The sequence below is a fragment of the Lithobates pipiens genome, unplaced genomic scaffold, assembly GCF_037356315.1.
Source record: "Lithobates pipiens isolate NorthernLeopardFrog02 unplaced genomic scaffold, aLitPip1_a1.2 Scaffold_23, whole genome shotgun sequence".
In the NCBI taxonomy this organism is placed as follows: Eukaryota; Metazoa; Chordata; class Amphibia; order Anura; family Ranidae; genus Lithobates; species Lithobates pipiens.
Window position 1 is genome coordinate 52,012,529 of NW_027507785.1, and position 12,148 is coordinate 52,024,676.

The window sequence follows — 12,148 nt, forward strand, 5'->3', positions numbered from 1 at the left end:
ATGAGAGAGAGAGAGAGAGAGAGAGAGAGAGAGAGAGAGAGAGAGAGAGAGAGAGAGAGAGAGAGAGAGCGGGAAAGAGAGAGAGCATGAGAGAGAGAGCGCACGAGCGAGGGGGGAGAGAGCGCGGGAAAGAGAGAGCATGAGAGAGAGAGCGCACGAGCGAGGGGGGAGAGAGCACGTGAGAGAGAGAGCGCGAGCGAAAGAGCGAGCGCGCAAGAGAAAGAGAGGGGGGAGGAGAGAGAGAGAGAGCGCGAGAGAGAGCGCGAGAGAGAGCGCGAGAGAGAGCGCGAGAGAGAGAGACAGAGAGAGAGCGCGAGAGAAAGAGAGAGCGCGAGAGAGCGCGAGAGAGAGAGAGAGCGCGAGAGAGAGAGAGCGCGAGAGAAAGAGAGAGAGAGAGAGAGCGCGAGAGAAAGAGAGAGAGAGAGAGAGCGCGAGAGAAAGAGAGAGAGAGAGAGAGCGCGAGAGAAAGAGAGAGAGAGAGAGAGCGCGAGAGAAAGAGAGAGAGAGAGAGCGAGAGAGAGAGAGAGAGCGAGAGAGAGAGCGCGAGAGAGAGAGCGCGAGAGAGAGCGCGGGAGAGAGAGAGAGAGAGCGCGAGAGAGAGAGAGAGCGAGAGAGAGAGCGAGAGAGAGAGCGCGAGAGAGAGCGCGAGAGAGAGAGAGCGAGAGAGAGAGAGCGAGAGAGAGAGAGCGAGAGAGAGAGAGCGAGAGAGAGCGCGAGAGAGAGCGCGAGAGAGAGCGAGAGAGAGCGCGAGAGAGAGCGCGAGAGAGAGCGCGAGAGAGAGCGCGAGAGAGAGCGCGAGAGAGAGAGCGCGAGAGAGAGAGCGCGAGAGAGAGCGCGAGAGAGAGAGCGCGAGAGAGAGAGCGCGAGAGAGAGAGCGCGAGAGAGAGAGCGCGCGAGAGAGAGCGCGCGAGAGAGAGCGCGCGAGAGAGAGCGCGCGCGAGAGAGAGCGCGCGAGAGAGAGCGCGCGAGAGAGAGCGCGCGAGAGAGAGCGCGCGAGAGCGAGCTAGAGCGAGCGAGAGCGAGAGAGAGCGCGAGCGAGAGAGAGCGCGAGCGAGAGAGAGCGCGAGCGAGAGAGAGCGCGAGCGAGAGAGAGCGCGAGCGAGAGAGAGCGCGAGCGAGCGAGAGCGAGCGAGCGAGAGCGAGCGAGTGAGAGCGCATGAGCGAGGGGGGGAGAGAGCGCGGGAGAGCGAGCGCACGAGCGAGGGGGGAGAGAGCATGCGAGAGAAAGAGGGGGGGAGAGAGAGAGCGAGAGAGATCGCGAGAGAGAGAGAGCGCGAGAGAGAGAGAGCGCGAGAGAGAGAGAGCGCGAGAGAGATAGAGAGCGCGAGAGAGATAGAGAGCGCGAGAGAGATAGAGAGCGCGAGAGAGATAGAGAGCGCGAGAGAGATAGAGAGCGCGAGAGAGATAGAGAGCGCGAGAGAGATAGAGAGCGCGAGAGAGATAGAGAGATAGAGAGCGCGAGAGAGATAGAGAGCGCGAGAGAGAGATAGAGAGCGCGAGAGAGATAGAGAGCGCGAGAGAGAGATAGAGAGCGCGAGAGAGAGATAGAGAGCGCGAGAGAGAGATAGAGAGCGCGAGAGAGAGATAGAGAGCGCGAGAGAGAGATAGAGAGCGCGAGAGAGAGATAGAGAGCGCGAGAGAGAGAGATAGAGAGAGCGAGAGAGAGAGATAGAGAGCGCGAGAGAGATAGAGAGCGCGAGAGAGATAGAGAGCGCGAGAGAGATAGAGAGCGCGAGAGAGATAGAGAGCGAGAGAGAGATAGAGAGCGAGAGAGAGATAGAGAGCGAGAGAGAGATAGAGAGCGAGAGAGAGATAGAGAGCGAGAGAGAGATAGAGAGCGAGAGAGAGATAGAGAGCGAGAGAGAGATAGAGAGCGAGAGAGAGATAGAGAGCGAGAGAGAGATAGAGAGCGAGAGAGAGATAGAGAGCGAGATGTAATATGTGTAAAAAAGAAGCTACATTACAAGGAGCAGGACATACAATGCTTGTTACCTCAATGCTGTTGATGAGTTCCAGGTAGCGAAGGTCTCGCACACGTATAAAGGCCTGCCATAGGGAAAGGAAAAGATTAGACATTGTAGACCTCTGGAAAAGAATGCAGCAAGACCTTTATGAAGTTACTGTATGATTTCTGGGAATGGCAGCCCACCAAGTCCTTGGTAGAGCGGAGACTGTCGATACCCGAACTAGTGTTATAGTTCAAATCTACCTCTAAAGCCAATTTGAGGAAGTTGTGGGTATTGGCTGCATAAGGTCTTTGCCAGTCCCAAGTTCTCTCTTTGGTAAATTGTTGAAATTTCTTGTAGAAGATTTTAAAGTGGTTGTAAACCCTTCTATATACCCAGTGAAGTGACTGGCATCAGGTGGTACACAGAGATGAAACAAATCCACCTACATAAGTTGTACCTGTTTATCTGCAGCCCTCTCTCCTCTACATCCCTTCAAAGTGCAGGATTTATAAAGCTTACACTCTGCAGAGCTCAGTGAGGAGAGCTCTGAGAGCTGATTGGAGAAAAGGGATGCACACAGTGGAGGCACGCCTCTTAGTGCAGTGTCATAGAAGGGGGCGTGTCTAAAAGACAAATCCTCCCTTCCAGCCCATCCCTCTTAACTAGAAGGAAAAAAACGTGTTTATGTGTATAAGATTTATACACAATCCCATGTTTTTCTCCCACAATTAAGAGGGAGAAACTGATTCTGCTGAATAGGTACAAGCTAAATTATATATTTTTTATATGCTATAAGTTATAAGATAATAATTTATTATTTATCTATTTACTGTGAAATTACCGGTTGGAAGTTATAACTTCAAACTTTAGTAATTTGTATGTTAGTCCACCTGCTTGAGTACAGATTTTGAAAAAAAAAAAAAATTATATATATAATAATAATAATAATAATAATAATAAATATATATTATATATATATATATATATATATATATATATATATATATAATAATTATTTGTATATTACTTATGGCAATTAACCCCTTGCCACCCAGGCCAATTCTGACACTTCTCTCCTACATGTAAAAATCATCATTTGCTTGAAAATCACACAGAACCCCCAAACATTATATATATTGTTTTAGCAGACACCCTAGGGCAGTGATGGAGAACCTTGGCATCCCAGATGTTTTGGAACTACATTTCCCATGATGGTCGTGCACTCTGCAATGTAGCTGAGCATTATGGGAAATGTAGTTCCAAAACATCTGGGGTGCCAAGGTTCACCATCACTGCCCTAGGGAATAAAATGGCGGTTGTTGCAACTTTTTATGCCACATGATATTTGCGCAGCAATTTTTTTTTAAACGAGTCTCATTAACAAAAAGAAAGCAACGCTAACGTTAGCCTGATTTATTTGTATAAATGTGAAAGACGATGTGACGCCGAGTAAATAGATACCCAACATGCCACACTTTAACCACTTATGGGCCACCCGCAGTCATTATACGGCGGCTCTTTGAAGTGGAATGTCGTTGTTATGCCAGCAGCTAGCTGCCATAAACCCGGTATCCACTTCTTCAGTGTGCGGTCCGCTTTCAGATAAAAGTGGTCTCAGCGGGGGATTCGATACGAGATCACTTATCGGTGGCGGGAGAGGGCCCCCCCCCGCCACGCTTCGGTGTCGCTTACCGGAGCCGCCAGCAGCAGTGGAGGAGATTGGGTCCTTTCCTTTGCTTGGCATGGAGCTGAGGGGAAGATGGGCCCCCACCCGGCTCCGTACCATTGCAGGGCGGAAGCAACGTCAAAACGTCACTTCCGCCCATAGCTCTTAAAAGGGACATTTTTTCAAACATTATTTATTTTATTGTATTGCCTTTTAGTGTAAATATGAGATCTGAGGTCTTTTTGGCCCCCACATCTCATATTTAAGAGGACCTGTCATCCTTTTTTTTCTAGAACAATGGATATTTACATTCCTTGTAATAGGAATAAAAGTGCCAATTTTTTTTTTTTAAAACAGTGAAAAAATAAAAAATAAAACAAATAAGAAAAAAAAAAATAAAAAATGAATGCGCCCCATCCCGACGAGCTTGGCATACGTGAGCAGCGCCCGCATATGAAAACGGTGTTGAACCCACATGTGAGGTATCGGCTTGATCGTTAGAGCGAGAGCAATAATTCTAGCCCTAGACCTCCTCTAACTCAAAACAAGCGACCTGTAGAATTTTTTTAAACGTCGCCTATAGAGAATTTGTGAGGCTGCGTACACACGCGGGGACTGTTCGCCCAACTTTGTCCGTCAAACAGTTTCGGCAAACAGTCCGCTCAAAATTAGCATGGACGGACATGGCCACACGAGACGTACGAACAGTTTGCTGAAACCGTGCGCGATGACGTGAACGTGCCGTACGACGGGACGCAAAATACGACGTCCTATACATTGCATTACAACTTTCGGCGTGTAAATCCTTTCTGAGCATGCGCGGAACTTAGTTTGACGAACAAGCCTACACACGAGGGGACTGTTCGCTGAAACACTGTTCAGCGGACAAAGTTGGGCGAACAGTCCGCCCGTGTGTACGCGGCCTTAAGGGTAAAAGTTTGTCGCCATTCCACGAGCGGGCGCAATTTTGAAGCGTGACATGTTGGGTATCAATTTGCTCTGCATAACATTATCTTTCATGATATATATAAAAAAAAAAAAAATGGGCTAACTTTACTGTTGTCTTATTTAATTAAAAAAATATAGACCCCCCCCCCCCCCAAAAGAAAAGTGCACTTGCAAGACCTCTGCAACAGTAAGTATTGCAATGACCGCCATTTTATTCTCTAGCGTGTTAGAAAAAAAAATGGATATAATGTTCCCGCGGACTCAATCGCCGTGGGCATACCCGCGATCGTCTCACGTGGAGACTGAACTGGGAGATGCGGAAGTAAACAGCATCTCCCCGTTCTGCCTAGCAACAGGTGACACTGATCTCTGCTCCCTGTGATTGGAGCAGAGATTAGTGTTCACTAACACACAGCCCAGCCCCCCACTGTTAGTAACACGCCCCTAGGAACACTTAACCCCTTCACTGCCAGTGTAATTTACACAGGAATCAGTGCATTTGTATAGCACTGATTGCTGTATAAATGACAATGGTCCCAAAATAGTGTCAAAAATGTCCGACGTGTCCGCCATAATGTCGCAGTCACAATAAAAATCGCTGATCGGTGCCATTACTAGTAAAAAAAAAAAAAAATTTATAAAAATGCCATAAAACTATCCCCTATTTTGTAAACGCTATAAATTTTGCGCAAACCAATCAATCGCTTATTACGATTTTTTTTAACCAAAAATATGTAGAAGAAGAATAAGTATCGGCCTATACTGAGGGAAAAAAATGTTTTTTTTTTATATATTTTTGGGGGATATTTATTATAGCAAAAAGTAAAAAATAATGCGTTTTTTTTCTAAATTGACGCTCTATTTTTGTTTATAGCACAAAAAAAAACAAAAAAACGCAGGGGTGATCAAATACCACCAAAAGAAAGCTCTATTTGTGGGGGAAAAAAAAAAGGACATCAATTTTGTTTGGGAGCTACGTCGCACGGCTGCGGAATTGTCAGTTAAAGCGACGCAGTGCCGAATCGCAAAAATTGGTCTGGTCTTAAGCCAGCAAAATGGTCCGGTCTGAAAGTGGTTAAAATTGTGCACACTTGTGGGATGATATCAAACTTCAGTACTTATAAATCTGCATAGGAGACGCTTTTACATTTTTTTACAGGTTACATGTTTAGAGTTACAGAGGAGGTCTAGTGCTAGAATTATTGCTCTCGCTCTAACGATCTCGGCGTATGTAACCTGTGTGTATCTGGCTCTGATACTAACCAATGCCTTGCCAGCCACTGACCTCACTGCACGTCCCTGCTCTGGCGTGAGACAAGTGCACACTATAGAGGGATATGCTTTGTTCATATTTCATGTCTGAGGTTTACAATCACTTTGCTCGGCTCACCGATAACATGAAATGAGCTGTGGGAATTTTTTTTTTTTTTTAAATGCCACTTTTGCCAGTGCAATAAACGAGGCAAGGAGACCACACAGTGTAGCATCCACTTCCTCTCTTATAAGCCTTTCAAGAGGCAGCAGCTCTACATTGAATAGTTGCCGCATATCCTGAAATAGCTAAAAGAATTTCACATGGGCTTTCTCCATGCAGGGGGGACATGGTCACAATCACAAGGTGCAGCTGCTTTTGTGACAATGAGGCTCCTGTCAATCAAACCGAGAAGGGCTGGGTGGGGGGAGGGGCCAAGCTGACTGCAAGCATGCCGTGCTATAATACGGCACTCTGTAGCCCCGAGTAGGAGCAGAAGGATGACGACAACTGGCCAGCATAGATCTGCTTCAATGCTTAGCATGGCCAGAAAGCTCAAAAGAAAGGAGGAGGTAAATGGCAGGATCAACACACATTTCCTCCGAATTATGAAAATAACATGAACAAAAAGGAAATGTGTAAAAAAGAGTTAGTAGAGACAGAAGGATCCACCAACAAACTTTCACTACAAGGTTTACACACTTTAAAAGACAAAAAAATGACTTTGTAATGCGCTGGCAGTGAATGGCTGTCGGTGGGTGTCAGATGGTGTCAGCAGTTTTACACTCCAGCCCCAGACAGGATGACCCTGTGAATGACAGGAAGTGCTGGGACCCTCCACTGGGGAACGGACAGTAAACAGAGAGATCACACCAAGGCGAAGCCGCTCTGCATCCCGTGAAAACAGGAAACACATTGTCACCTTTTTAGCCGTCTCAAAATCCAGCCCCTCCAACGCCTCCATCGCCAGCTCCTTCCAGTCCAGGTCAGTGACCCCGAGGCAGGCAATCTGGTAAGCTTCTCGGAACATCTTCCTCTCCAGGTACTGATACATTGGAGCGGACTGCGGGAAGAAGAGAGATTTGGGGGAAGAAAGTGAGAAGAATATTGATCTGCGAGGAACAGAGATCTGTGACAAAACTTCTCCCCTTCAGCGGGAGGAAATAAAGATTATTATTATTATACAGGATTTATATAGCGCCAACAGTTTACGCAGTGCTTTACAATATAAAAAGGAGACAAAGAGTTATAAAACAATAGAATACAAGAGGATTAAGAGGGCCCTGCTCAGAAGAGCTTACAATCTAATAGGGTGGTTGTAATAAACAATACCCCCCCCTCCCCCGACTCTTTATATTACCATAGCAGTATCTAAAAAAACAGAAAAATCATATTATGTAAAGCTGACGTTAAGCCTACATTCACATTGGGCCTATTTGACATGCGATTTGACATGTCAAAATCGCATGCCAAATCGGAGCCCATCTTGGGTATGGGAATCAGGAAGTGGAGCCTTGCGGCTTCATTTCCCGGTTCCCTACTGCGCATGCGCGAGTCGCGCTGCGCAATAAGGATGGTCCCCGCTGTCTCTGGGATCCGTGTGTTTCCCAGCAGACAGCGGGGGACCTTCGGAAAGAGGCGTAGATTCTGCGGAAAGGAGCCTACCTTCTGCAGATATCGATGCCGGAAGTGTGTGCGGATACCTGTACTGTACAGGTACCTGCACCCCCCTCCCCCCTGAAAGGTGCCAATTGTGGTGCCAGAGGGGGGGGGAGGGTTCCAATGAGCGGAAGCTCCACTTTACGGTGGACCTCCGCTTTAAGTGGTCACACTTCCCTCATTTTCAGACCAAATTGTATTCCTTTGATCTAAAAGACAAATTGTTACAATGTTTATACTTTAAGTTCTACTGGTAAAGAATGTTGTGATTCTTGGCAGACTGCCGTTTTTTGTTTTTTTTCCCCCTTTCTTTTGAGGGCTGTCTGCTTTAGCAGTGCAGAGAGAATTCTCAGCATAGAAAGAATTGGGAAATACTTTTTTTCCAAGATCGCAACGGGAAAAAATTAAAAATTGTGACAATTCTTAACGATTAATCGTGCAGCTCTAAATTATTTTTTATTATACTTTAGGCATGATATATATGATGGGTTATCACTGAACCATTATAAAAATATTTTTTTTGTCACCAGGAGCCTGAGTTATTACTGCGTTAAGGTGTACTTGTATGTTTTTGTAATGTCATGGAAGAGAAGATGAAAGGTGTCCTTTTGTCCTTCTTCTCTACTATACCCTGTGAAAAAAAATCTAAAACACATACACAGCATATGACCTGCATAAAAGAAAACTGAGGCAATAGAAAGTCTGTAACTTACTTGGGGCACATCTACAGCAGACATGGAGTAGATGTGCAGGCAGAAGATCTTTGATCCGTTGTAGCCTACGACAAAGCCCTGCAGTTTCTGTTGGTGAACGGGGAAGTTGCTGGCTTTAATATTCAGGTATCCTCCACCTGAAAAGCAGAGCATGTCCTCACACTGTGTATTCCAGGCTACACTGTTGGCATTGGGCTCCTAAAAGGAAAATGGAAGAAAAATAAATAAAAACGAAGGCCTAACAATAAGCAATCATTGAAATGTACAGCACAGTGGCTTAGTGGCTAGCACTTCTGTCTGGCAGCATTAGAGTCCTCAGTTTGACTGCGACCAGGAGATTCTCTGCATGGAATTCTCCCTGTGCTTGTGTGGGCTTCCTCCAGGTGCTCCCCTTTTCTCTCACACTCCAAAGAAGTGGTGGAAGGTTAATTGGCCCTAGTATGTATACATATGAGATAGGGACGTTAGATGGTAAGCTCCTTGAGATCAGGGACTGATACAAATTGATAGCATGTAAAGAGTGGTGTAAATTGCTGGTGCTAAATAAATGCTTATATTAAATAAGCATCAGGTCCTTGCTAGTAAGCTGTATTATTTTGACCCCAGATGATGTCATCTTAGACGAAACGCGTCGGGATCGCAGGGCTCTGGAGTAAACCTGCAGAAAGTGGTTTCTTATGAAGGCACATGGAGAAGAGGAGGAGCCGAGAGCGCTGGCAGGGGACCCCAGTACAGGAGGATCGGAGGATGCCCTGTTCAAAACCATTACACAGAGCAGGTAAGTATACCAGGTTTGTTTTGCTACACAATGCCATGGCAAAATAACCCCCCCCCCCCAAAAAAAAAAAAAATAAATAAATCTGTGGCACACATTTCACTTCTTTATGTTAAAGGATAAATTCACTTTTGGCAATATGTTACACATGTTCCACCCATTTTTAGGGTGGAACTCAACATCATGTTCCCAATGCTGCAGCCACTGCCCGCTACCCCCTCCTCCCTGTGGCAGGGATACGGTAAAGTTTCCCATACTAGCTGTCACTTTTTTAAAATCAGTGCGACCGTGCGTGGCTCCGCCCACATGGCCGCGTCATTCATTCGCACAGCTGTGTGTGTGAATGAGCTACAAGCCCCGACATCCTTTGTGGTTGTCGGCTTGTAGTTCTCAATTAAACTACCATGGCGGAGCGCCATGGTAGTTCATTAATTTCTTTGTGTTAGTGTATCTGCCTGCCTATAAGGGATGTACAGATATACTGACAGATCTGAACGAATCCTGCATGGCACCAACAATCTTCTGATCACTAGTGCAATGCCAAAATAAAAAAAAATAAAAGAAACTGCACATTTTTTTACCTGTAAAAAAATGTGCATTTTTTTACAAATGGTGAATTTATCCTTTCAACACTTCTGAACCGCCTGCTGTTGCTCCACGTCGGTATCTTGATGTTGAATACGGTTGTTATGGCAACAGATCGCTGCCATAGCCCCTGTATTTTTAAAAACTTCAGGCGGTCCGCTTTCAGATAAAAGTGGTCTCTGCGGCGGATTCGCCACGGGATCACTTTTATCAGTGGCGGGAGAGGTGCCCATCTCCCTCCCGCCGCTTCCCGGAGCAATCAGTAGCGGCGGAGACGATCCAGTTCTTTCCCCTCTGAGGCTGTAAGTCGAGTGAGGGAATGATGGCCCCCACTCGACTCCATACCATTGGATGATGGAAGCAATGTCCTATTTATTGAAAAAAACAAAACAAAAAAGAAAAACACCTTTTTTATTGCATTTAGGCTGGGTTCACACTGCTGCGGGGGGAGATCCGGATGTGATTCGCACCGCAAATCACATCCGATCTCCGTAGCGATGCAAGTACAGCCATACAGATAGTATGGCTGAATTCGCATCGGTCCCGCAGCAAACTCGCACGGGACCCTTTTTTTGGCCCGCAACAGAATCGGATCGCATGGGGGTTCACACCATGCGATCCGATTCCTGTGCGAGTCGGCAGATCGCACTGCGATATGCGGACGGATCTGGGGGTGTCATTAACATATCATTGACACTCCCAGCCTTCCGCATAGGGCAGTGTGAACTGCCGGCGGGAGTAATGCGATGCGGGAAAACGCCGCGGATTCGCGGCGTTCCCGCATCGCAGCGGTGTGAACCCGGCCTTAAAGCGGAAGTAAACCCATCGATCTAACAGTCTGAAAAAGTTACATTCCCAGCATGCCGGAAATGCTAACTGTCACATTGGTTGTACTCTCAACCAAACTGTCAAACTATCCAATGGCTGGTGTCATAACTGATCACATGTGTAGCTTCATAGCAGTTAAAGATTAAACGGAGGCCAAGGTGGCAGCTTCCTTGGCTGAAAACAATAGGAGGGTTTACTTCCACTTTAAGTGTAAATATGAGACCTGAGGTCTTTTTGACCCCAGATCTCACATTAAAGAGGCCCTGTCATGCTTTTTTTCTATTACAAGGGATGTTTACATTCCTTGTAATAGGAATAAAAGTGATCCAAATTTTTTTTTTAAAGGGACAGAGTAAAAAATAAAATAAAAAGTAAAATAAATAAGAAAAAAAAGAAATTTAAAGTGCCCCATCCCGACGAGCTCACGCGCAGAAGCGAACGCATACGCAAGTCGCGTGTATTTTTTCCCAAAAAATGGCATTTGTGAGAACACTGCACAAATACAGTGTGACAAAGTATTGAAACAACCGCCATTTTATTCTCTAGGGTGTCTGGAAAAAAAAAAAAAAGGTAGGAGATATATATATATATTAGAGCTGCACAATTAATCGTCCAGAATCGTTATCGCGATCTTGACTAAAGTGTTTTTACAATTCTTTCTATGCAAAGAATTCTCTCTGCTCTTCTGAGACCACAGCCATCAAAAGAAAGGAAGAGAAAAACTGGGCAGTCTTTCCAGCAAGGTCCGGCGTCTGCCGGACTTTCCACCAAGAATCCCCTGTGCGCATGCGCCGCTACAGTCAATGGCGCATTGCGAGGAATATTTTTTTTACCTACAGGTAAGCCTTTTTTATAGGCTTACCTGTAGGTAAAAGTTATAAAAAAAAAGACTATACAACCACTTTAAGTAGAAACATTGTAACAATTTATCAATAGAATAGAGACTTTGTGTGCAGGTGGAAAAAGTTTAACCACTTAAACACTAAACCTTTTTCTGACATTTGTTGGTTTCAAGTTAAAATAATTTTTTTTTTTTTTTGCTAGAAAATTACTTGGAACCCCCAAACATTATATATATATATATATATATATATATATATATATATATATATATACATACACATACACATACATACATACATATACATACACACACACACACACACACACACATTTTTTAGTAGACACCCTAGAGAATAAAATGGTGGTTGTTGAAATTTTTTATGTCACACTGTATTTGCACAGCGCTCTTTCAAATGCAATTTTTTTTTAAAAAATTACTTTAATGAATAAAAAAAAAAATAAAAAAAAAAAAATAACCAGTAAAGTTAGCCCATTTTTTTTTTTGTACAATGTGAAAGATTTTACGTTGTGAGAATCATGAGAGAATCGTGATCTCTTTATTCTAAGCAAAAAAATTGTGATTCTCATTTTGTGTATGTATGTATGTATATATATATATATATATATATATATATATATATATATATATATATATATATATATATATATATATATATATATATATACACATACACACATACACACACACACATATATATATACACACACACACTATATTACCAAAAGTATTGGGACACCAGTCAAGTTCCTCCACCCCAAACGCTCTCATCCATGTCCTATGTGCCGCTGCAACCGGCCAGCATCCATTGGATCGGATGACAGTTGGATGGAAATGGACAGGCAGTCCATTTCCATCTGACCACCCCACAGAAAACAGCGGGCTGTGTCCGTGTTCGCTCTGGATAGTGG

The 12,148-nt window shown here is 44.8% G+C and overlaps 1 protein-coding gene across 2 annotated transcripts in view; it reads right to left on the bottom strand.

The window, feature by feature from the left end:
* Positions 1 to 12,148, bottom strand: part of IFT122 (intraflagellar transport 122) — a 112,373-nt gene that overhangs the window by 74,786 nt on the left and 25,439 nt on the right. The window contains exons 14-16 of one of the 2 annotated variants that reach the window (XM_077451603.1): positions 8,188 to 8,385; positions 6,738 to 6,878; positions 1,993 to 2,046 (exon numbers count right to left, since the gene is read on the bottom strand). In XM_077451603.1, the coding sequence (XP_077307729.1) occupies positions 1,993 to 2,046; positions 6,738 to 6,878; positions 8,188 to 8,385 (393 nt within the window). Of the gene's footprint in view, positions 1 to 1,980; positions 2,047 to 6,737; positions 6,879 to 8,187; positions 8,386 to 12,148 lie in introns of both variants that reach the window. The other variant, XM_077451601.1, reaches the window with a different exon arrangement.